This window comes from Pseudonaja textilis, chromosome Z (genome assembly GCF_049901715.1).
Source record: "Pseudonaja textilis isolate UNSWEBS1 chromosome Z, rPseTex1.2, whole genome shotgun sequence".
NCBI classification, from domain to species: Eukaryota; Metazoa; Chordata; class Lepidosauria; order Squamata; family Elapidae; genus Pseudonaja; species Pseudonaja textilis.
In genome coordinates this window covers 101816025-101838597 of record NC_142008.1, presented here as the reverse complement: position 1 = coordinate 101838597, position 22573 = coordinate 101816025, and the positions used below count along the sequence as shown (strand labels likewise).

Below are 22573 nucleotides of genomic sequence, written 5' to 3'. Positions count from 1 at the left end.
GTTAATATGCTCTTGAGTCAGCATAGAAGAAGCACTCAACTGCATTAATAGTTCCTTAGTTTGGAATATTGCAATGCTTTTGGGGGGACATGCACTTAGGTATGTTTATCATGATGTGTTAAAATATATAGGCCTCTCCATCTTGGTAGTAAACTGTGCCTGTCATTTTCATCTCCTACACTGAGAGTTAAAAGTTGATGTTAATTCAGAATGCGCTTGTGTTCGTCTGGGGTAGGAGAAGATTCTGATCTCACAATTAAACTAGAATGTAATTTGTTTGGATTTAACTTAGTTTGGTTACTTGTGTTTTGATAATATGTTTTGTAGTTTGCAATTCATGATGTATTGTTTAAGATTATGTGTGAACCATGTTCTAGTTAAAAAACACTACAGTTTACTGTTTCGTGTGAATCTATTCTCAGTATATAGGTTCCAAGGCTTGGGGAAATTTTTCCCCAATTTGGTTTACTACAGATGTGTTGAATTACAGCTCCCATCATCTCCAACCAGTGGGGACATTAAGTATAAAAGATGCAAAAGATGGCAGGAATTGTAGCCAGGGCACAACAGGAAGAAATTTGATTCAGAAGTCTGGGTTGCAGTGTCATGAAGCTATTTTTTAAAAATGGAGGGTTTTTTCCCCATTCTATGATCAGGAACAATTGTGATCTATTTCATTAGAGATATCTTTGAAGGTAAATATAACAATTGCAGAAACCACTTAACGTATTAAAATTGTAATACAAAGAAATTGAAATAAAACCCTGTTTTTCCTTCAGTACACCTCTGGATACAGAATACGCTATTTGGTAATAGAATGTCAGGTATTGAAACAAATGTCTTCATTGTTTGCTGTTTTGCTACCAAATATTCAGGTGCTTGCTTCGTCTCTTAGTTAACTTAGGTTTTTCCTCTTGAGAAATAATGGGAAACAGAAAGTTTTCCAGTGGATGCCAACACTGATGTGCCCATCTCTTGTACTCCAACCATCTCTTGCTTCATTCTTTCTCCTTCTGCCTTACATTCCAGTATTGATCCGGTGCATTGTAGCAAGAGAGGAACTGATGTCTCACCGTATGAATGAAAATATCTCTTTATTTCCTGTTTACTGTAACCCTTTGCAGAATGTCCCTTTCCAGTTGCTGTGTGCAGTCCACTGTCTCACCACAGTGACAATACAGGCAGCAGCAACCTGTTCAGAGAGTGGCTTATTCAGCTGGCCTCCATCTACACTCATTCTGCTGTTATAACTTTATCTGCTATGTGCAAGCTTTTGGTTTTTATTTTTGCGTTTTTAATTTCCTGCAGGTAGTTGCATTCCTGAGACAGGCCCACTTACTTTTAGCAAGTCATTTGCAAGTCATGCCTGCCTCTGTTCCTCTTTACAGAGAGCTACACCTCCCCTTCTCCTATCCCAGGGCTCTTCCTGCATTTCTTGCATGGCGCGTGCATAATTGTGGCACATGCCTCAACATACAGAGAATAAGTAACGGTGTCTGGTTGGTTTGGTGCTTGAAGGATGGGAGCGGTGACATTGCATATAATTATATACACAGGTAGCTCCCAAAGGGAGTCTAGAAGAGAAGAGCATAGCATGATTTATAGGATTGAAACTTTCTATATAGATATTTTTAAAGAGCTGGGGGAAATGATCTGTTTTAAAGAAATATATTTCAAAAGAGGGACCCATATAAAACCACCTGATTGTGTAAAAAATGACTACCCAAATGGCTTGACTACAATTGCAGTCCTCTGTTTTAGCCTTCCCTAACTTGAGAAAGAAATTATAGTTGGACATTATGGAAATTGTCTTCTCAGCCCAGAAATCAAGGGCATCAAGTTGGAGAAAGCTAATATATTTGCATATGCAGACAGAGTACTGAACTCAGTGGAGCACATATTTTTAGAATAGAATAGAATTTTTGAGTAGAATATTACTTCTACTTCTCCAAAATATTATAGAATATTTAAGTAGATTTATCAGATTGTACCCTTAATTTTGGGACAAGTATGTACGTGTTTCCATAAGTGGTGTGCTGGGCCATGGAACTTTTTAGAAACCCTCAGAAACTGAAAAGCGGATATCTGTATATTTTAATCTAAGGAGGAGGATACAAGACTTCCTGGATGTAACATTTTCTATCAGTGGACTGCATAATTATTTAGGAATTGAATGTGGGTCTTTTGTTTTAATAACACAAATGGGGAGGGAATGTTTTGGAAATGTATTCAGGGCAATTTGACCTGGTAGAATGTAAGGTTATGTATAAAAGTCAAAGCAGATATGAGCTGATTGCATTGCAGCTAAAGACAGGAAAATTTAGAGGGTGCCTAGAGCTCAGAAGCAGAATAAGCTTGACGATGGCTAGGCAATTGGGTCTCCCTGCACAAGGAGAATAGAAGGAGGAATGATAGAGCTCAGAAACTGAGACATTGGGAACCACATTTCCCATCACACATCACTGTTTATTACATATTCCGGTCTTCTTTCCTACATATGTTAAATTCTCATATGCGGCAAAGAAGCCTATCCAGGACAAGTTTTTGTTCTGAGCATCAAAAACAGGGAAAGAAAGTTGCGCCATACATTTATGCATTTCTGATTTCCCAATAATAACCATCCACAACCTATCTTAGCCAAAATAATGGTTTTGTTCATCTTGAAAATGAAAGCTATTGATAAACCCATGTTACGCTTATGAAGTGATGCTTACAATTGCTTAAGGTGTAAAGAGGACATAGAGAAACGGAGAATCTGAACGTTAGAAATAGACAGGTACTAGACAGGTACTTTGTGCCCAAAATCAATACTTCCCGAATGATTTCCTCTCCTTGTTCCCCTTGGTTCAGTTCACAGATCTGCAGGAAAACAAGCCTGCTTTTGCTGATCTTTGAAGGAACTCTTTCAGTGTGCTCCATTGAGATATTGAATATGGCACACATTACAAGACCGCAGCTCTCTTGCCATGCCTGAAGCCTTGTTTCTCTCTCATTCAGCTTGGTGTACGGCGGATCCCGAAGCTCGCATCCAGACACAGATATTTTACACCGCCAAGCGTATGCCACTCCCCATCCTCTGCAGGGCTATGCCACAAACCATCACCCAGCAGGTATGGTGGCTGTCTTGCCATTTTCCTTGAAGTCTTTAACAATAAGTGTTTTTAACTATGTCTTTTCTTCCTTCTCTCTCCTGCTCACTTTTTTTCATATGTTCCCTCTGTGCTGATCTGGATACACTGATGTTACTTTGCTTTTGTTTCAGCTTCATTTTATTTATTTTGCCTTCTCTATTCTTTTATTCCAAGAGTGATCTCTGTATTACCAAGATACCAAGTTAATATTTTAAATATGCTTAACATATCTTTTCTTAACCTGAACATAGATTGGACTGTCAACCAGAACAGTGGCATAGGGAAAATTAAGGAAAGTTTCTTAAGTTTCTTTCTTTCATGCTTTAGAAAAGATTCTTTCTTTCATGCTTTAATTTTTCTGTTCTCTATCTAGGGGCACTTTTTTGACATTTCTATTTTCTGCTGTTTAGTTCTTTTTCCAACTGGTATATCTTTGAATGAAGTGCTCAGACTCAAACTGCTCTGTCAGCTGGTATTGATTAACCAAAACCGTACCCTATGTTTAAGATGCGAAAAGGTACATACTGCTCAGTTAGAGAGCCTTTGGTCCTAAGTTCCTCAGCTTCTCTAAGATCCAGGATGGGTTTTTCTGTCACACAGCCCTGGGTTCCCCCAGTTCCTCATACGTTCTTCGATTCAGCTTGCCTGACCCTTCTCTCTTCTTTACCAAATTTTTATTATACCAATAGTTTCTCATTTTCTCCCCTTCTGTCTGTATGTGCCTGGCTTTTGACTGATTGCAACCCTCACTTCTGCACTAAAACAAGTATTCTAAAGTTGTTGTACCTTTTGATGTCTAATGTTTGTCTTGTCTTTCTGTAGTTCCTCTGACAGGCATAATGCTTGTCAGCTTGTAGGCTCCCTTGCCTGTCCCCTGTGATGAACCTCTTCCTGTTTTCTTTTGCTGTATCTATCATCTCCTTTTCACTGATTCTCAGCACTTCACATCCTTTATTTCTTCTTTTTTTTCATTTCCTTCTTAGGTCTTTCTGGCTTATTCGAGACTGGGCTCCATCATGCCAGCAGTGCCACCCCCGATGCCTCTGTCATGAACCTCATTTCAGCTCTAGAATCGCGGGCACCGCAACCAGGCCCTTCTGCTTCCTCCCTGCTCTCTCAGTTCCGAACTCCATCCTGGCAAACAGGTAATGTTCAGGAGAAGAAGCAATGAATGGAAACTAAACAAAGGAGAGAAGCAACTTAGAACTAAGGAGAAATTTCCTGACAGAACAATTAATCAGTGGAACAACTTACCTCTAGAAGTTGTGAATGCTCCAATACTGGAAGTTTTTAAAAAGATGTTGGATAACCATTTGTCTGAAGTGGTGTAGGGTTTCCTGCCTAAGCAGTGGGTTGGACTAGAAGATCTCCAAGGTACCTTCCAGCTCTGTTATTCTGTTCTATTTTATTCTGTCAGCATCACCAAAGGAACTGTTGGATGTCTTTGGGCAGAGTTGGGCAAATTTTTATAGAAAACCTTATTATAATATGTTTGGATGGGAGCAACCTGTCCTTCTGAGGAATAGCACTTTCTTGATACTTCTGTGAAGTTGATTTATGTATCACTTTATAAATCACTTACAATATACCATAATGTAATTGAAGCAAGGTTCATAATAAATAAATAAATGAACTAAGTGAAATACTGACTACTGTTGCTCAGCATTATTGAATTAAACCATTTGCCTAGTTTGCATAATGGGCTGAATATTTGGATAGTGAGATGGGTGGTATACATATTTAATAACTAAATAATAAAGCATAAATAATCAAAGATTGGGTTCACACATCTTGCTAAAAATCTAAGATTAAAGCTCACCTTAGTTAGCACGGAGTGCAAATTCATCTGCTTTAATTCACTTATTTAAATGTGTTGGGCAAAGCCAGGCATTAAGGCAGATTGTCAATCCGCCTAGCTTGGAAGGGCAATCTGTTTCCCTCTTTATGACTGGGTTTTCTTATTCCCAGGCAGTCTATCAGTGAGAAGTTTTATAGAACTTGTACTCCAGTTACTTTAAACTAGAAGGTCCCTGATCGCCTATTACTAAACCAGCCCTGTTGAGCTGGCTACAGGCTTCCAAGGTTTTAGGCCAGCATCCTCCCCTCCCTAGATTAATGGACATTGCTCAGAATTAAATTTAGAATCTTCTGCTTGAAGAGTTGTGCTTTGTCACAAAAATCGGCCTGCTCATAATTGTCCTAGCTAAACATTAGCCTTGGGGATGAGGGAACATGTTTATAATGACATAGCATTAGGAAATATGCTTTATCAACTCTTTGGCATGCAGTGGGTGAATTTCATAGAATGCTAGGCAAGGTTAAAATGAGATTAGGTAGCTTGTGATTCAGCACATGTGGGAATTCAGCCATCATCTTCCTATGTTGTATAAATCTGATTACTACATTAAGCCATAACATGATTATTTCTTTGATTGTAACGTGTGGAACAAAACAGCAGTTTAATTAATTAAACTTGTAGTTAGATTAAGTGTGTTATGCTTCATCATTATTGTCCAGCCTGAGTAGTACTGTCCAGTAAGTACTGTGAGTTTGAGATCACCTTTGTGGATAAGCTTTTAATTTGGTACGTCATATCAAAGCACTTAAACAAATATTTTATTTTTTTTCTTTACAGCCATGCACACTCCAGCGCCCGCTGAGCTTTTCATCTCAGGGGCCCTCCCAGGTTCTGGCACCTTCCCTTCCTCATCAGCGCTCTCTGCTTACCAGCATCCAGCCTCTTTCAGCGGGCGCAGTTTTCCAGTCACATCATCGCTGACACTCCAGGATGCTACTTTCAGCCCAACATCCAATGGCCTATTGTCCCCTCATGATCCTCTACTTCACATCAAATCTTCTCAGCCCAGTGTTCCTTCATCCCTCAGTTTTGACAGACTGGGCAGTGCGGTATTGGGTACGGGCTTGCCCTCTCAGAGCTCAGCGTATCGTAGCGCTCAAGAATCAGCTTCCCGCCACCTCCCCTCCCAGTTCAATCTTTTGTCATCCTCGCTGGGACCATCCGACCAGACGTCCCAGCTCTACAACACTTCAGTCTTCTCCAGTTCCCCTGCCTCCTCCATTGAGCGGGCCATCCCACGGCAAGATAGCGTGATCAAACATTATCAGAGACCTTCCAGTGCCCAGCCGCAGCTGCCCGCTGCCCATTCTCTCCAGCATTATCTAAGCTGCGGGGGCAGCTACCAGCAGATGCCCCACCGTTCCAGCCTTTCCTGCAGTCCCCTTGGCGAGCAGTCCCCCGCCAGCAGTGAAGGCTCTCAGCAGCAGAAGACCCCCCAGGCCACGCGGCAAGAGCCCTCTCAAAGCTATCGCCCCATTATTCAGTCTCCAGGCTATTCTGGTACCACCTCTTCTTCAAAATCGAAGAGTTACTCGGCCTCCCGCCAACCACCCCGTTCTACAGCCACGCCCAAGTGCCAAAGCAACTACAGTTCATCCACACCCAAGCCCAGCTCGGTCATTGCAAGCCAGTCACAGGCCTATTCTCCTGGTCAGCCCCAGAGTCTCCTTTCTATGAGCCAAACGCAGAGTTACTCTGTCAGCCAGCCACAAAATCTCTCTTCAGTTAGCCAGGCCTCACAAGGCTTCAGCAGCAACCAAGCCCAGGACCTCACAAGTGTGAGTAAAGCTCAGAGTTATTCCAGCAGTGGACAAGCTCAGCAGGGCCAAGCTGGGCAAGGAGGACAAGGGCTGCAGACATGTCAGAATCAAACTTACTCTCCTGAGCAGCTACAAGGCTTATCATCTGTTGGGTACAGTGTTCAGGCTGAGCCCCATGTTTCAGTCAGCCAGACACCAAGCTATGTACCAGCTCATTCTCAAGGGATGCCCACAGCTAGCCCATCGTTGAGTTACAGCACTGGCCATTCTCCAGCTATGCCAGGGCACAGCCAGTCTATCGGCTACTCCCATGGCCAGAACCTTCCTGATTCAAGTCCTTCCCAAATCATCCGGCCTCTCCAGTCACCTACCACTAACCGGCCCCAGAGTGTGGCATCGCCTGGCCAGACCCAGAAATATCTCACTTCCGTACTGTCTCCTTCGTTCATGCAGACAGCTCACACACAAAGTTACCAGGGTTCCCAAGGTGGGTTAGAAAGAGCATCATCTTACAATAAAGCCAAGGCAGACTCTGACCTTCTATCATCTGAGAGAACTGAAGATGAAGAGTTTTTAATCCAACACTTGCTGCAGTCGCAGAGCCCACCAAGGGTGCCAACAGAAGGCATGGTAGAGTGTGAGGAGCGGGCAGGGAAAGGGATGGGCTATGAGTTGAGCAAGACTGAAGAGCGTTACCACCTGCAGAGTGTGATTCGGACCAACTCTAATCTGGACAACCAAGGCCTGGAGATGTCCTTGCAAAGCTTGAAGGACAAAAAGAAAGGAGAGAGATCCAAAGAGTACTCCCACACACGTTCCACTCCAGAGTCTTTGGCCACCTCAGTGGTCCATTACAGCCATCAAGCTGGCTCTATAGACTCTTATGGGCAAGACATAAAGAAGTCAGTGGAGCAGCACCTCCAGAGTAGCCACATGGATACAAGCAGTAAGGAAATCTCTCAGGCCCATTCTTACTTGCAGAAGACTCCTGAGCATGCCTCCCAGCCTCATCCCATGGAGTCCCACGGATTAATGGCTGGCCAGCAGGGTGCAACCCTAATGATGGACTCCCCTCCCGATTTGCCCTCTCTTTCCCTTTCCCAACAACAGCAGCAGCAGCAGCAGCAGTCCCAACTGCTCCAGTCGGTGCTCACTCACACCCAAAGCCAGATGCACTCTCGGAAGGTTCGCACCCCGTTGGATGTCCATCTGATGGAGCCTCAGCGCATGCATCAGGCTGAAGCGCCCTCACCGCAGCTTCAGATGCAGGCATTGGAAGCCCACCTCCATCAGGCCCACGTTCGTTCTCAAAGCATGGAAGCCCAGCTTCTTGAGCCGCAGCAGTCCCCCCGGCTCCAAGGCCAGCTGCAGTCAGAAAGGATGCAGTCTGAGGGCATGGAGGTGATGCCCCAAGGCAACCTTTCCCAGTCCCAAGAGATCCAGGATTTCTTAGAGCCCGAGCTGAGCTTGGAATCCCACCTGGGACAGGGTGGGACAGTGCAGAGTCAACAGCATCTCCTTCCCGATTCCACTTTGGACCCCGACTCCACTCAGCAAGTTCCTCAAGGCCAACTTGAAGGCAAGGACCAGTTTGAGAGCCCCAGTCCTCAAGGAGCCAAGCAACGGTTTGTCCCCCTCACTTCCATCTGCTTCCCAGACTCTTTATTACAAGATGAAGATCGTAGCTTCTTCCCTGGCATGGAAGACATGTTTGGCCCCCCTCCCTGTGCAGCGGATGAGTTCCCTAAGCCAGATGATGGCACGCAGGGCATGGAAAGAGGTGAAGGAATGAAAGGGGGAGGCTACGATATGATGCCCGGTGGACAAAGCTACCAGAGTTACTGCCAGTCGGAAAGTGGGGATGGGCAGCACTTGGGGTTAGATACAGTGTCAGTCAAACACGAGTTGCCTTCTACAGTCAACACAGAACAACTGGGACTGATTCAATCTGGCCAACATGGGACAGCTCCTGTTTCAGAGTCCAAGTCAGGCCTGACCTCACCGATCTTCTGCTCTTCCAAGCCCAAGAAATTGCTGAAGACTTCCTCCTTCCATTTGCTGAAAAAACGGGAACCGCCTTTCCAGCCTCCCAAAAAAAACTATGCTCAAGAGTATGAATTTGAAGATGATGAGGACAAGGAGGATGTCCCTGCTGACATCCGCCTCAATAGCCGCCGCCTTCCTGATCTGCTGCCTGACCTCATTTCCAGCTGCCGGACAAACCGGACCAGCCTTAGCCCCATGGGCGACATAGACTTTTGCCCACCAAACAGCAGCCTTATGGAGGGGCCCAAGCGGCGAGGCCGCAAGCCTACCAAACCTAAGCGGGAGGGCCCACCCCGTCCCCGTGGGAGGCCCCGCATCCGGCCCCTGACTGAATCTCCCCACGGTGTGGCTCATGATGGCACCAAGAAGCCCCGAGGCCGGGGAAGAGGGAGGGGCAAGAAAGCCGGGGAGGAGGGGGTTGAGCCAGGTACAGGCTTGGAATCCTTCAAACCACTCAAGGTAAGATGGGAATCTGAGGAGGCAAGATGTGCTTGTCAGCTAGCAATGCCTGGGGTAAGAAGGAAATTTTGGAAAGAGTTCGGGGTAGAATGAACAGTAATAGAACATTGGCTTAACAAAGAGATTTCAGTGGAGAATTCAGTGGTAAGGGAATGTAGGAAGCTCGTGTTTACCCATCTGTTGCCCTGTCCCTGACCAACTCAAGTACGAGTTTCTCAGATTACTTGTATCTGAGCCTTTGTCCTTGGAGATAATAGGACTTTAAATCTAAGCTTTCGTTAGCAAAGGTTGTGCTCTGTTGCAGAATTACAGCATCTGGCTATTAAAAAAAAAAGTAAATATTTTAGGTTTCTGAGGTTATCTGCGGTGATGCATCAGAGGGTTTGTTTGTACATGACCATGGTGGTGGTAAATAATAGCTCAGGACTTTTGTTTCCTTAGGAACTGAATTAGTACAGTTATTTTCATATTGATATCATGTTAACATTTGTACAGGTAGTTCTCACTTAATGATCGGATGCTTAGTGATCACTGGAAGTTACAATGGGCTTCCTCCCCCAGCTACTTAACAACCTGGTTCTGGAGTTCAAGTGGCTGCAAACATGCACACATACCAGTTACATAACCGAATTTTGGGTGCCTGGCAGTTGTCTCTCTTTTACAGCCAGTTACAGTGTTCCACAGTCACATGACCACAATTTACGATATTTTGTCAGTTTACAGCTTTTTTGGCAATAAGAATACATGGATTTATCATAAAGTTGTAAAATCGAGTCCAGTCACGTGAGTGCCCCAAGTTACAATTTTCATGACTTAGAATGGAAATCATAGGCTCCGTTAATGTCGTAAGTCAAAGAGCACTTGTATTTCTGATACTATTGGCATGAAAGCTGGGTTTTGGGCAAGGGAGGCAAGAATCACGACAAGAGGTTAGGTTCAGTGGAGGGTGTACCTGGGATATAATCATTTTACTGATGCAGGTAGTCCTCAACGTATGACCACAACTGAACCCAAATTTTCTGTTGCTAAGCAAGGCAATTGTTAAGTGAACTTTGTCCCATTTTATGACTTTTCTTGCCACAAGTTAAATGGCAATTTAAGCGAAACAATATAGTTGTTTTAGTAACACGGTTATTGTGAATCTCATTGACTTTGTTTGGCAAATGGTCACAAAGAGTGTTCACATGACACAGGGACACTGCAACCGTCATAAATATGAGTCAGTTGCCAAGCATCTGAATTTTGATCATATGACTATGGAGATGCTACAACTGTGCTCATAAGTCACTTTTTTCAGGGCTGTTCTAACTTCACCCAGTCACTAAACAAACTGGTATAAGTTGAGCTACCTGCACAAATTTGCACTGCTAAATATCTGTTTGTAAATTAGTAGTTTATTTTGTTTAGTACTTGAGTTCATTTATTTCCATCCTGCTCTTTATTGTTGCAAAGATAGGTAAGTATGAGTTAAGGATTTTGGCACCCGGAACAAGACTGCCACAAAAAAATTTAATGGAGTCTTAAGCATAACTTTTGTCAACTTCTATTCTGTGGTGAAACAGGTTTCTTCCCCCCCCACACACACATACACACATGTCCACCCCATCCAACGGCTTTGTTTATGTTGGCAGCAGCAGTGTTTCGGTGAGCACTAAGACACCACAATGATAGGTCAGTGCTGAAACAGATCAGTGCTATGGAATAACAAGATAGTGAAGGCATCAGGCACAGCTGTAATGGCAATCTTAGAACACCTGCTAGAGACTTGCTATGATTCATTGAGTTGGAGAGGCAAGTTGATGCCAGATTGTGTGAGGGCACCAGGATTCCAGTAGATAGTCTACGATTTTATGGGCTCATACGCAGCTGGGTTGTTTGAATCATGCCACAATTTCCTGGTTTGTGCCTTTTCTTCCTGGTATTGTATTGCTGTCATTTCTTGAGAGGTTTGTCAACAGTATGCAAAGTTGAGAACATTTATTTATTAGAATTTTTTATTTCTCTTTTATTAGTTTATAACTAGCTTAATGTGACAAACATAGAGTGGCATGGTGGCCTAGTGTTGAAGATGCTCACCTCCCACTCGGAAGGTTCAGAATTTAATCCTAGGTAGCAGCAGATGTTTCTCTCCTAGGGCGCAAAGAGAAAACGTGCTGTAAACCCTGCATAGCATCAGGAAGGGCCTCCGGCCAGTAAATGCTCTGCTCCATCCAGTTGCCCTGCCTCTACCCCCAAATTAAGGGATTACATGGTCGATAAAAAGGAAGTTTTAATGAAGCAAACATTTTTAATACTCCTTCCTCCTCCTATTTTCCCCACAACAACAACCCTGTGAGGTGGTTTGGGCTGAGAGAGAGTCATTGGCCCAAAGTCAGCCAGCCAGCAAACAAATCAGTAATTTATTTTGATTCCTGAATGTCTGGGCTCCCTACTTGTGCTTTAATGCAAACAAAGATTATATCTCAGAGGCCTCTGCTTCTCTGTGAAACTATAATAGTAATGGGTTTATGTTTTATTTATGAAAACATTTATCCTCTGCTTTTCTATGAACCACCCCTAAAGCAGTGTGCAATATTGGAAATAATCAAAAGGAAAACCAACTTTAGTACCTAATAAACAACTAGTAGGAGAAGTGAATAAACATGGTTTGGGGCCACTGACTGAAAAGAGGCAATTGATAAAGAAAGGGGAGTCTCTGAATGCTATAGAAGAAAATGCCCCACCTCCTGTATCCACCTGTAACAGTTCAGCAATAGTAAGGAGACAGTGGCTTGCTATTGAACTACATATATGAATAGATATGTACTTACAACCACAGTTGACCCCCAAATATATGTTGCTAAGTGAGGCGGTTGATAATGCATTTTGCCCCATTTTACAACCTTTTTTGCCACCGTTGCTAAGTGAATCGCTGCAGTTGTTAAATTAGTAACACAGTTATTAAGTGATTCTGGCTTCCCCACTAACTTCGTTTATCAGGTTAAAAAGGGGATCACATGACCCGGAGGACACTGCAACCACCATAAACACGAGTCAGTTGCCCAGCAACCAAATTTTGGTCACATGACCATGGGTTTACTGCAATGGTCGTGTGAAGAATGGTAATAAGTCACTTTTTTTCAGTGTCATTTTGTAACTTTGAACAGTCCCTAAATGAACTGTTGTAAGTCAAGGACTACTTCCACAGAATGAAGCCATGCTAAATGTAGCCTAGTCTCAGAAGTTTTTCAAACTTGGCAACCTTCATTTCCCAGAATTCCTTAGCCGGCACGTCTAGAGAAAGGACAAAGGCGAAATTGAACCAAGCATGATTAAATATAAGTTATTGATAATGCCCAAAAGGCTCTATTGTTTTGCTTTACTCTTTTAATACACAATCAATGCTATCCAACTCTAAAGCTCTTTCCATCTACCACCCAGTTGCTTGGGAAAAATAAATACCCAAATTCTTTTTAAAAAACTTAAAATTTTGGAAGCCAAAGAAGAAATAGGTATGTATTTAGTGCACTTCATTTGCATGCACACGGATTTGATTGAAGGTCCACAGGAAAACTGGTGATAGCAAAAAAAAAAAAAAAGGATTAAAGAAAAAAGGGCCCTTACGACAAGATCTCTAGGGCATCATATGGGACCACTTAGGCAGGACATTGCTCTCCATCTCCTCCCTTCCCTCAATTCCTGACCCTTTTCTTCCCCCAGATCAAACTGCCAGTCCCCAAAGGTTTGGAGGGTTCTCAGTTGGAAGCTCCCACCCCATCTCACCAGCCCATCCAAGAGAGCAACTTGGATAGCAACCAAACGAGAGAGAAGATCAAACAGAAGATTAAGGAGGTGGAAGAGAAGCAACCTGAGATGAAGTCAGGGTTCATGGCCTCCTTCCTGGACTTCCTGAAGTCAGGCAAGCGTCAGACGCTGCCTTCCGCTGCCATCTCCTCGGCAGCGACAGTTGGGGTCTCCGGTGCAGCAGTACCTGTGGTCTCTTCTGCAGGCAGTCCATCCAAGACATCTCACCCACCATCAGCGACGTCTTCCCAGCCCCCGCCTCCCTTTAGCATGGCACCACCAATGCTATCTGGTGGTTTGGATGGACCTGAAGGAGATGCAGCTGGGCTTGTCATGAGTTGTACCAGCCCCTGCAAACGGCTTGACGAGGAACTGAAACGTAACCTGGAGACGTTGCCCTCCTTCTCATCAGATGAGGAAGATTCTGTTAGCAAGAACCAAGACCTGCAGAAAAGCATCTCCTCGGCCATCTCGGCGCTCTATGATCCCACTGACCGTAAAGATGGAGAACCCAGTGGTGAGTCCCTGGGCCACCCATTCTGATTCATGGTATCCCTTTTTGTGACTTCTGACTCTTATCATTACATGACAGTGTTTATGATGTGATGTTTCCTTTTAATAATGTTGTCTAGTGTTTGGTTGACATTGTACAATCGCTACGGCATCTTGTGCAGAAATTTATTTTATGTAGTCCTAGGATTAATATGAGTGCCTATTCTCATGCAGTCTAGGCAACTCAGAACATTATTTTTTAATAATTTGTTATTTTATTCAGAACATTAAAATACAAACTCCAAAAAAGAAAAAAAATGACAAAGATAAATACAGCATTAAAAAAGAAAGAAAAAATTACTCATTCCAAATATATATACACATATGTACAGTAGATGGACATAATGACAAATTCGGATTTCTAACAAATCTGAATTGGATGGCATGCTACTGCAATGCATTCAGCTTGTTTACTCCTGCTTAGTCTTCTCATTACAAGTAAATGTATATAAACAAGTAAATACAACCAGCATTAATTTGCTTGAAGGTCCACCTGGGGTAATGGTGAAATGCTCCCAAATAAGCTGGAGTTCATAAACCTATTTTGCATTCAAGTTTTTAGTTGGTTTATAAATTATGGCTTATTTAAATTCACCCAAGGCATATAAAACTGGTATCTGTATAATTTGCTTATCCACTAGCTTAAAGTGAGGAACAGAACTGGAGCAAATAAACTGAGTGCACTAATTTGCAGTTTATTTACATTAGGTGAGGATTCCTAGCTTATTGTTACACGTGAGAAATCCCTACATTTAATTGCACCTGGCAGCAGAGTTAAAATCTAACTAAATACCTGAGCAAATTAAAAATTAAATGAATTAAATGCAGGCATGGGTGCCTGAAAAGTCGAAGGCATAGTAATATAAATCTGTGATATTATTAAGAGGTTGGTTCCTTCATTCCAAGCCCTCTACAACATGTGTTGGTAAACAATCCTCAAAAGAATGTATCCTCAAATGCAAAGGGGTTCCAGTGCCGAAGAATAAATTTCCTTGCAGGATGACCTACTTCTGTTCTCTACTTTGTTTCCTCTTGCAGATGTGCCACCAGTGGAGGTGAAAGCCCCTAGCCCCACTCCTTCAGTGGAGGCAGATGTCGAGCAGGAGCAACTACCTCCACCCATCTCCCCAGCCCCCTCACTCAAGGAGCCTCCCCCAATGCTTGAAGAGCTACCACCACCACCACTACCAGCAGCAGCAGCAGCAGCAGCAGCAGCAGTAGCAGCAGCACAACCCCCACAAGCATCTCCTGAACCCGAAGACCCCGAGGACACACGGCCTCTTCATCTGGCTAAGAAGCAGGAGACTGCAGCCATTTGTGGAGAGACAGATGAAGAGGAGGTGGAGAGTGGCGGGGAGGGGATCTTCCGAGAGCGGGACGAGTTTGTCATACGTGTTGAGGACGTTCAGGCTCTCAGGGTATGAAATGGTTCTTGAGCATTGACATGGGCGTGTACATCAAAGAAACACTTCAAATATTAAAATTGAAAAGTATTGTACTCTTTAAGCAGAACTAGATGACTGGATGCCTTCTGCGTGTTTTTGACTTCTCTGTTGCTAGCTGCAGTCGTGCAAAGAATTGTGGGAATTGTAATTCAGAATACTTGGAACATGCTAGTTGAGAGTTTTGGGTTTTTTCTTTTGCAAACTGGATTTTTCAATTCAGACACTAACTTTAGTGTTGCAGCTCAAAAGTGATTAAGAAAAGAATGTATCAACAGTTGAAGTTTGAAATTCTGAACATAAAAGAAAACTTCAGAAAATATTTGAAGGAGATAAAATTGTGTAATTAATATGAGGCAGTTATAAATGATAGTCATTGGAGATTAAACTGAATGTAATTGCACTTAGTTCCCATTGATATCAGGATCAAAAACTAACCACAGGCGAAGTATAATTAAGTTCACTGGATCCTATATATGACTAGCTTAGTTCTACATGCAACTTTAAAAGTTCATTTATTTCTCCAAAATTACTTGTAACTCCCCAAAGTTACTTTGCTTTTAAAATGGTATTGGATGGTTGATGACAACTATTGTATGATAGATAGATAGATAGATAGATAGATAGATAGATAGATAGATAGATAGATAGATAGATAGATAGGCAGGCAGGCAGGCAGGCAGGCAGGCAGGCAGGCAGGCAGGCAGGCAGGCAGGCAGGCGTAATGAATCAAGTTAGCTCATCACTAATAGCCTCATACAGAAGAATAAATTGTGAAGAAATGCACTAACTCTGGGAGCTCTTTGTTGTCCTTTCATGAAATTCTCTTCTGTTAGAGAATATTGGCCAGAAGACAGTAGTTGAGCTTATTAGTTGTTTAATACTTGACATCATTGTAACTACTCCTTTGTCCTTTTGTAGCTTGCACTTCAGACTGGACGGGAACCACCTCCGATCTGGCGAGTACAGAAAGCTTTGCTTCAGAAGTTTACACCTGAAATCAAGGATGGGCAGCGTCAGTTCTGTGCAACCAGCAATGTGAGTTTCCACTCCATCTACTTAAGTAGCATCATATCTCAGGGAAGCCAGAGCTTCAGAGATGAAAGGATCTCACCAACATGATAATATACAAAATCAATAAATTAAAGTCAAGCTTTAAGCCCTGTTCTCATTCTTTCTTTTGCTCCCCCTCCCTTTCTCAGTATGCTTCTGCCATGACGGTAGCGCAGGGTCAAGCCAATGCAGAAGTACTTCTGTTGGCCTGTTAATAAAAGAATAACTGTTCCCCCATCCACCCAGTTTTCCTCTTGGGATAGTCAAGTTGAGCAATTAGCTTGATCTATTATTGTGTTGGGCAAAGGACTTCAATTCCAGTTCCACTTGTTCCCTCATTACTTCCAGAAGAAAAGTTACAAGTGGGATGGTCTCCCCTCCCCTTTCTTTTCTCTATTCAATTCTTTATTTTCCTGCTTCATCCCTCAGTATCTGGGCTATTTTGGCGATGCCAAGAACCGTTACCAACGACTCTATGTTAAATTCTTGGAGAATATCAACAAGAAAGATTATGTCCGTGTCTGTTCCAAGAAACCCTGGCACCGGCCTCTGCAAGCTGTCAGGTAAAGAATTAGGAAGGGGGAAATATGTAAGGGAAGTCCAGTTCCAGCTGAAGGTGTGTGTGTGTGTCTGTGTGTATGTGTGTAATTATCTAGGTGACTTCCATACAAGAAACTTTTCTCATTTTTTAATTCTCAGTTATGTCACCTTGCACATGGGGATGATTGGCTCCCTTTTCCCTCTTCCAGCTTAGCGGGTAAAAGGGCTCAGCCTCTTTTCTCTTTTTCTTTTTCTGTCCTGCTTAATCTTAGAGTAAAAAGTTAAAGGAGGTGAGACTGGGTGCCTTTACTTCCCTCACCAGTTCATACTTTTCTGGGGATCCTTTCCCTTGTAACACCCATCATCGCCTCTGATCCATCTTGAACAGTGAATTAGATTAGACTGCCTGAACTTTTGTTTTGTTGATATAAAGGTTTCCAGAGCCCCACTGTTTCACTGACTTACACTATTTCTTCATATTTCACTCAAACTCTCCTGCTGCCATGAACCTGACCTCTCAAGACAGCTCTTAGTGCTCTGTTTTTCTGGTGCAGGAGACAAAGCCAGCCCAAGGCTTCCACCCCCAAGGTTCCAGTGACACCCAAAGTTGAGAAACCCGAGAAGCTGGAAGTCCCGGAGAGAGTTGAGAAACCCGAAAAGCTTATTAAGGCTGAGAAGCTCCCCAAGGCTGCTGAAAAGGTGGACAAAACAGAGAAGCCTCCCAAAATGGAGAAAGGGCCTAAGCCAGAAAAGGCCCCCAAGGTGGAGAAGTCTGAGAAGCCCACCAAAGCAGAGAAATTGGCCAAGGCAGAGAAGCCTCCCAAAGCAGAAAAAGTAGAACCTCCTGTGCCCATGCTGACAAAAGCTGCCCCAGCTGGGGGAGCTTCTAAACCCAAGTCTATGAAGCCGACCAAGGTGAAAGCTGAACCACCCCCCAAGAAGAGGAAAAAATGGCTCAAGGAAGCAGCATCTTCTTCAGACTCAGATTCCAGCCCTGACCAGCAGAGTGAGGAGGGTGAGTAGCAGGGCGGGGGGGTGGGGTGGGGTGGGTGGAGGGAGAAACACCCCCAGTTTGATGAGCATCATGACCAGGCAGTTAAGAAATAAACTGCCAAGAACCTGGGAAGGCAAGAAATGTGGCAAAGCAAAGTTCAGAGAGAAAGTGTAAATTGACAAGGATGGAGAATCTGAAGCCCTCTATATGATCCAAATTAGATCCAGCAGTTCCAGTCCTGGGAATTATGATACAGCCATTTTTGAAAGGCCACTGGTACTCTGGGAGCCTGTGAAAGGGATCTTGTCATTAACCATAAAAGTTAGACTGAGATCTGCAAGAGTACATAAGATAGTATTGTAGTATTTGCATTTGAAATAGTTTATTGGAATATTTAATAAAATATTAATGTTTAATAATGATAGATTTCAATATTTAATAAAATATTAAGGAGAATGTGTAAAATGATTAATGTTTAGTTGTAGTTTAATTCGTTATTGTCTTAATGTTATTATAAACTTAGTATTTTATTTTCCTATTCTAAAATAATGTACTAATCAGAATTAGAATTAGAATGGAAATTATATATTTAACTATACTATAAGTTTATTATTCTTTTATTTTAAGATCTAATATGTAGAATGTACTATGCAGAATCAGGATGGAAATTATGTATTATTTTAAGTTTTACTTTAGGGGAAGGCGTCACACTTTAAAAGTGATTACAGGGGAAATTTTTTGCTAAAGAGAAGAGATAAATAGATGATTGGAAAAGAACGGACGAAAGATAAAAGCATAATGATTTTGAAATAAGATGAAATAAATAAAACATAATTAAGAGACTGAAAAGATGGAAGAAGTTATATAGAAAATATAAAATGGTTAATAAGATATGAATGGTATATAAGGTAAGCATGAATTTGATTTAGGTCTATTAAAAAAGATGTAACCCGGGGCTAAGCCACTTTTCAAAAGAAGTTTTATGTTTTATGTTTTGTGTTTTGATTAGTTATGTTTGATTGCAAATTAATAAAACCTTGGAGGAATGAAACTAAAGGGAGAGAAATTTGGAAAGGACATGTATAAATGACAATTAAGGAGGTTTTATTTTTTTTATGTCTTGTTTTATGTTATGTATTTTGTGTGCTTATGACTGATTGAGAATTACTAAAACTTTGATAGAAAGAAATATAATTGAACAAAAGTGAAGGGAGAAATAATGAGAAATTTGGAAAAGATATATATGTGTAAATGGAAATGTGATAATGTGGAACTCTGTTTTAAAAAATAATGTTTTATTTGCCTTGTTAAAATTTATAAGTAATTCTTAGAAAGGAGGTTTTTATACTTTTATGTTTTATGCTTTGTTTGTCTTTAAAAAACAATAAAACTTGTTCTTAAAAAAAAGTTAGACTGAGATAAATTATGGAAGGCTGATTATAGGGAGTAGAAAGAAGGGTTAGGATTAGAGTTAGCGCTGTCCACCAAAGGGAGGGATTATAGGCACTTCTAGAGGGGTTGAGGAAATAACGACTTTACCCTCTCTCCCCATCCTAGTTTTGGTTGTACTGTATGTATAATCCAGTTCTTCTCAGCTTTGGCATATAAATATATGCAGACATCCACTCCCAGAATTCTCCAACCAGAATGCTGGCTAGGGAATTCAGGGAATTGAAATCAACATATTTTAAAGTTGTCAAGTTTGAAAAAAACTAATATAATCTTACATTATTCTCCATTTGTTTGCTTATTAACCTATTCTGAATCTATTTGAAAAGCAGGGCTACAGATGTCCACCATAAGAAAATAATGCTCTGTTTCCCATTTAGAGCGTCTGCCCACAGGCCGCATTCTCAATACACGAGCCATGAAGGAGATGTACCGCAGTTACGTGGAAATGCTGGTCAGCACTGCCCTTGACCCAGACATGATCCAAGCTCTTGAAGACACAAACGGTGCGCATTCTTGTGTAGAGGTGCTTAGACGGGCTCATGGGCCGCCTTGAAATGCCACCGGCTTTTGTTTCCACAGGCCATTCTTTAGAACTATGTAGCCCCTTCACTTTGCTGGGATCCCTCGTGGTTTTTTTTTCTTGATTGTGGCTAGCCTTCTGGAAATATAAAAGCTTTTTGTTCCGTAGCTATTCTTGGCTTATGAAATTCCTGGGGCCAGAATTGGCCGAGTGTATACAGCCTTGTTCTATCTTGCCATTATAAGAACTAGAAATATACTGTTTTGTTTTTTTAAAAAGAAACTAAACATCTCCACATTCTTTTTAAGAGGCGTGATTTGCAAAATGCCATATAACTTCCCAGCGTTAATCGGTTGTGACTAGGGAACACCACTGAACGTTTCATTATACTCCTTTCTGGCAGTCATTTGTATTACACAAAGATATGAAGAGCTGGTTGGAGGAGGGGATTCTCAAATTTTGTAATCCCACAGCATTTAAAATGAGAAATGAAATAATGTGTAAAACTAAATAAAAAGTAAATAATAAAGAAAACTCTCCTTGTAATTGGCAGATGTCTTTGACAGATGTCAAGTGCTTTGGGTTTAACCATTGTTCAAAAAGCTCTCTAGTGTTCATTCCTTGCTTTGCATATGCAAATTTTATGCTTCTCCAGGCGAAGCAGGAGTGAGTTTTAACAGTGCTTCAGTTTTGCCTGCTGAAGCCTAATAAACTCCCCTCCTGCCAAAAAGTGCCTGAATTGTTTTCTTAGGGCTAGAGTAGTCTTTAAACAAATGCTTATTCATAACATGTAGCATTTTGGAAAATCTGGTCCTGCCTGAAAAATTCCAACCTCTTTGTGGCATTTGAAACCTTGTTATCTTCCTTTCACTTGCTTATCTAGAACTCAGTCCATTGCAGCTGGGTTTCCTTAGTGCAGGACACTGGCTGCCTATGTCCTGTATTGCAAGTTTCCTGTCCCTGCCCATCCTGGATGGTTTTTTTTTCTTTCTTTCTTTTTTTTTGATGACCTTTGCCATCTGTTTTGACAATCTTATCCCAGATGAACTTTATCTCCCGCCCATGAGGAAAATTGATGGGATTTTGAACGATCATAAGAAAAAGGTGCTGAAGAGAGTGTCCCTGAATCCATCTCAACAGGTACAGAAAGAGAGCAGTAGTAGACTCTGCTGTTCTCCAAAGACTGATTTTTGAAAAAGAGTATTTATTTTAAGTATATATTTTGCTTTGTTGCCAAGATTTGGCTCACATATTTCCTTCTCATTCGCCATCACAACAACAGTGGGGAGCAAGGAGAGGCCTTGAAGACCAAAATGTTTATAACATATTCAGGAAGATTAAGAATCCAAGCCCTTGACTAGCAGCCCAGAGGGACTGCTGAATCCTGCTCTATATATAATTATAAAAACCACGTTTGAAATGAGACTCAATGCTGCCTTGGACATTTCAGCTGCACTAGCCATCTAAATGGCTTTGCAGTATGATCATCAATTCATAAATCGGCAGCTTTTTCAGGTGGGGTTGATATTATTCAATTATATATGTGTCAGGATTCCAGCAGTCAACTCATAAAACATTTCTATGGTCTTTTTAGAGTTGGTAGGCATGCCAGAAATTTACATTGGCATTTTTTAAGAAATTGGAGTGAAATTCCGCATTAATTCATTGGACAAGATTTCAGTTATCCTATCTTACAAAAATCTCAATGAAATTTACTGTACGTCATGAATTTCAGGCATACTGGGGGGAGGGTGGATTTTATTATGAAGATCTATTGATGGTATTTAGAATTACTTTGCTAGCCAGTTCTTTAATATTTTTTATTTATAGTGTACTCTTAGCCATAGTGATTTTTTACAAAATATTACCATAAACAGGAGAGATTGATTATTCCATCTTTTTTGTGTATTAGTAATATATAGTGAAAGTCATATTTAACTTTGCATGTATCCTATTGGGAGGGTAATTTATACATGCAACTGCTAAATTATCTATTAGCAACTGCTGCAATTAACGTCCGTTAGGAAACTTTGCAACCAATCATCACATTTATGACCTTTGCAAGTCTGAAGCAAAGGAAAGCTGAAATAATCTCATGATCATAGGTTTCACTTAGCAACCATGTTACTTAACAGTCAGGTTGCAAGTCCAAATTGTGGTTGCTAAACGAGGGCTACCTGTATGCCTTGTTGGAATGATCACACCTGAGCTGGCTAAGAAAAGCTATTTCTCCCCATTCTGCTTAAAACGGTTTGTGAAACAAGATCTTCAAATACTGGGGGGAAAGAGGTTTCTTCAGTGTCACATTGCCCAGGCTATGGACATTCAGTGCATATTGGATTGAGAGCATTACATGATTTTCAGGATGTTGTACTATGGTTGGCTGCTTTAGTAGCCTTAAGTTCAATTTTTCTAATAAATGAGCATTCTGTTTAATAATGATGCTCCTATCCGTTTCAAGAAAAGTCCTATGTTATATAGAGAGCAGTAGTTCCCCCTTTACCTCTAATTTGTTGTCTCTGAAGTCTTTCCAATGAACTACCCAACTCTATTATTTGAGGATGTCGCCATTCCTATACATTTTTAAATATATGATTTGTCTAATTCCTAAAATCCTGGGGTTTTGTAACAATTGAAAATGGAAATAAATGACCCGACAGATGGAGATTATGAAAACGCTTCTTCTTCTCATACATTTCTTCTCCATTCAGGAGGCACTCCACATGTTCCCCCAACTCCATGCTGAGACATGTGATACCACAGTTAAGTTGCGACCAGGTGGTGAACCTTACAACCGCAAGACTCTCAACAAACTCAAGAAGAATGTATCCAAACCACAGGTAAGTGTTCCAGATTAAGATGGTGGGCAGGCTCTGGTAAACTTACTCGTTTTCATCGATTACTTTTGTCTCCTTTCCATCAGAGAGCTCAAGGTAAGAAAAATGTGCTCATCTTCTATACACCCACAAATTACAAGGTGAAC

At 41.7% G+C, this 22573-nt stretch overlaps 1 protein-coding gene across 2 annotated transcripts in view; it reads left to right on the top strand.

Moving 5' to 3' along the window:
- Window positions 1-22573, top strand: part of PRR12 (proline rich 12) — a 33005-nt gene that overhangs the window by 5958 nt on the left and 4474 nt on the right. For both annotated transcript variants that reach the window (XM_026710627.2, XM_087916668.1), the window contains exons 2-12: window positions 2998-3110; window positions 4115-4276; window positions 5767-9254; window positions 12954-13554; window positions 14628-15007; window positions 15953-16069; window positions 16514-16647; window positions 17179-17639; window positions 19448-19573; window positions 20633-20730; window positions 22302-22430. In XM_026710627.2, the coding sequence (XP_026566412.1) occupies window positions 2998-3110; window positions 4115-4276; window positions 5767-9254; window positions 12954-13554; window positions 14628-15007; window positions 15953-16069; window positions 16514-16647; window positions 17179-17639; window positions 19448-19573; window positions 20633-20730; window positions 22302-22430 (5809 nt within the window). The remainder of the gene's footprint in view (window positions 1-2997; window positions 3111-4114; window positions 4277-5766; window positions 9255-12953; window positions 13555-14627; window positions 15008-15952; window positions 16070-16513; window positions 16648-17178; window positions 17640-19447; window positions 19574-20632; window positions 20731-22301; window positions 22431-22573) is intronic.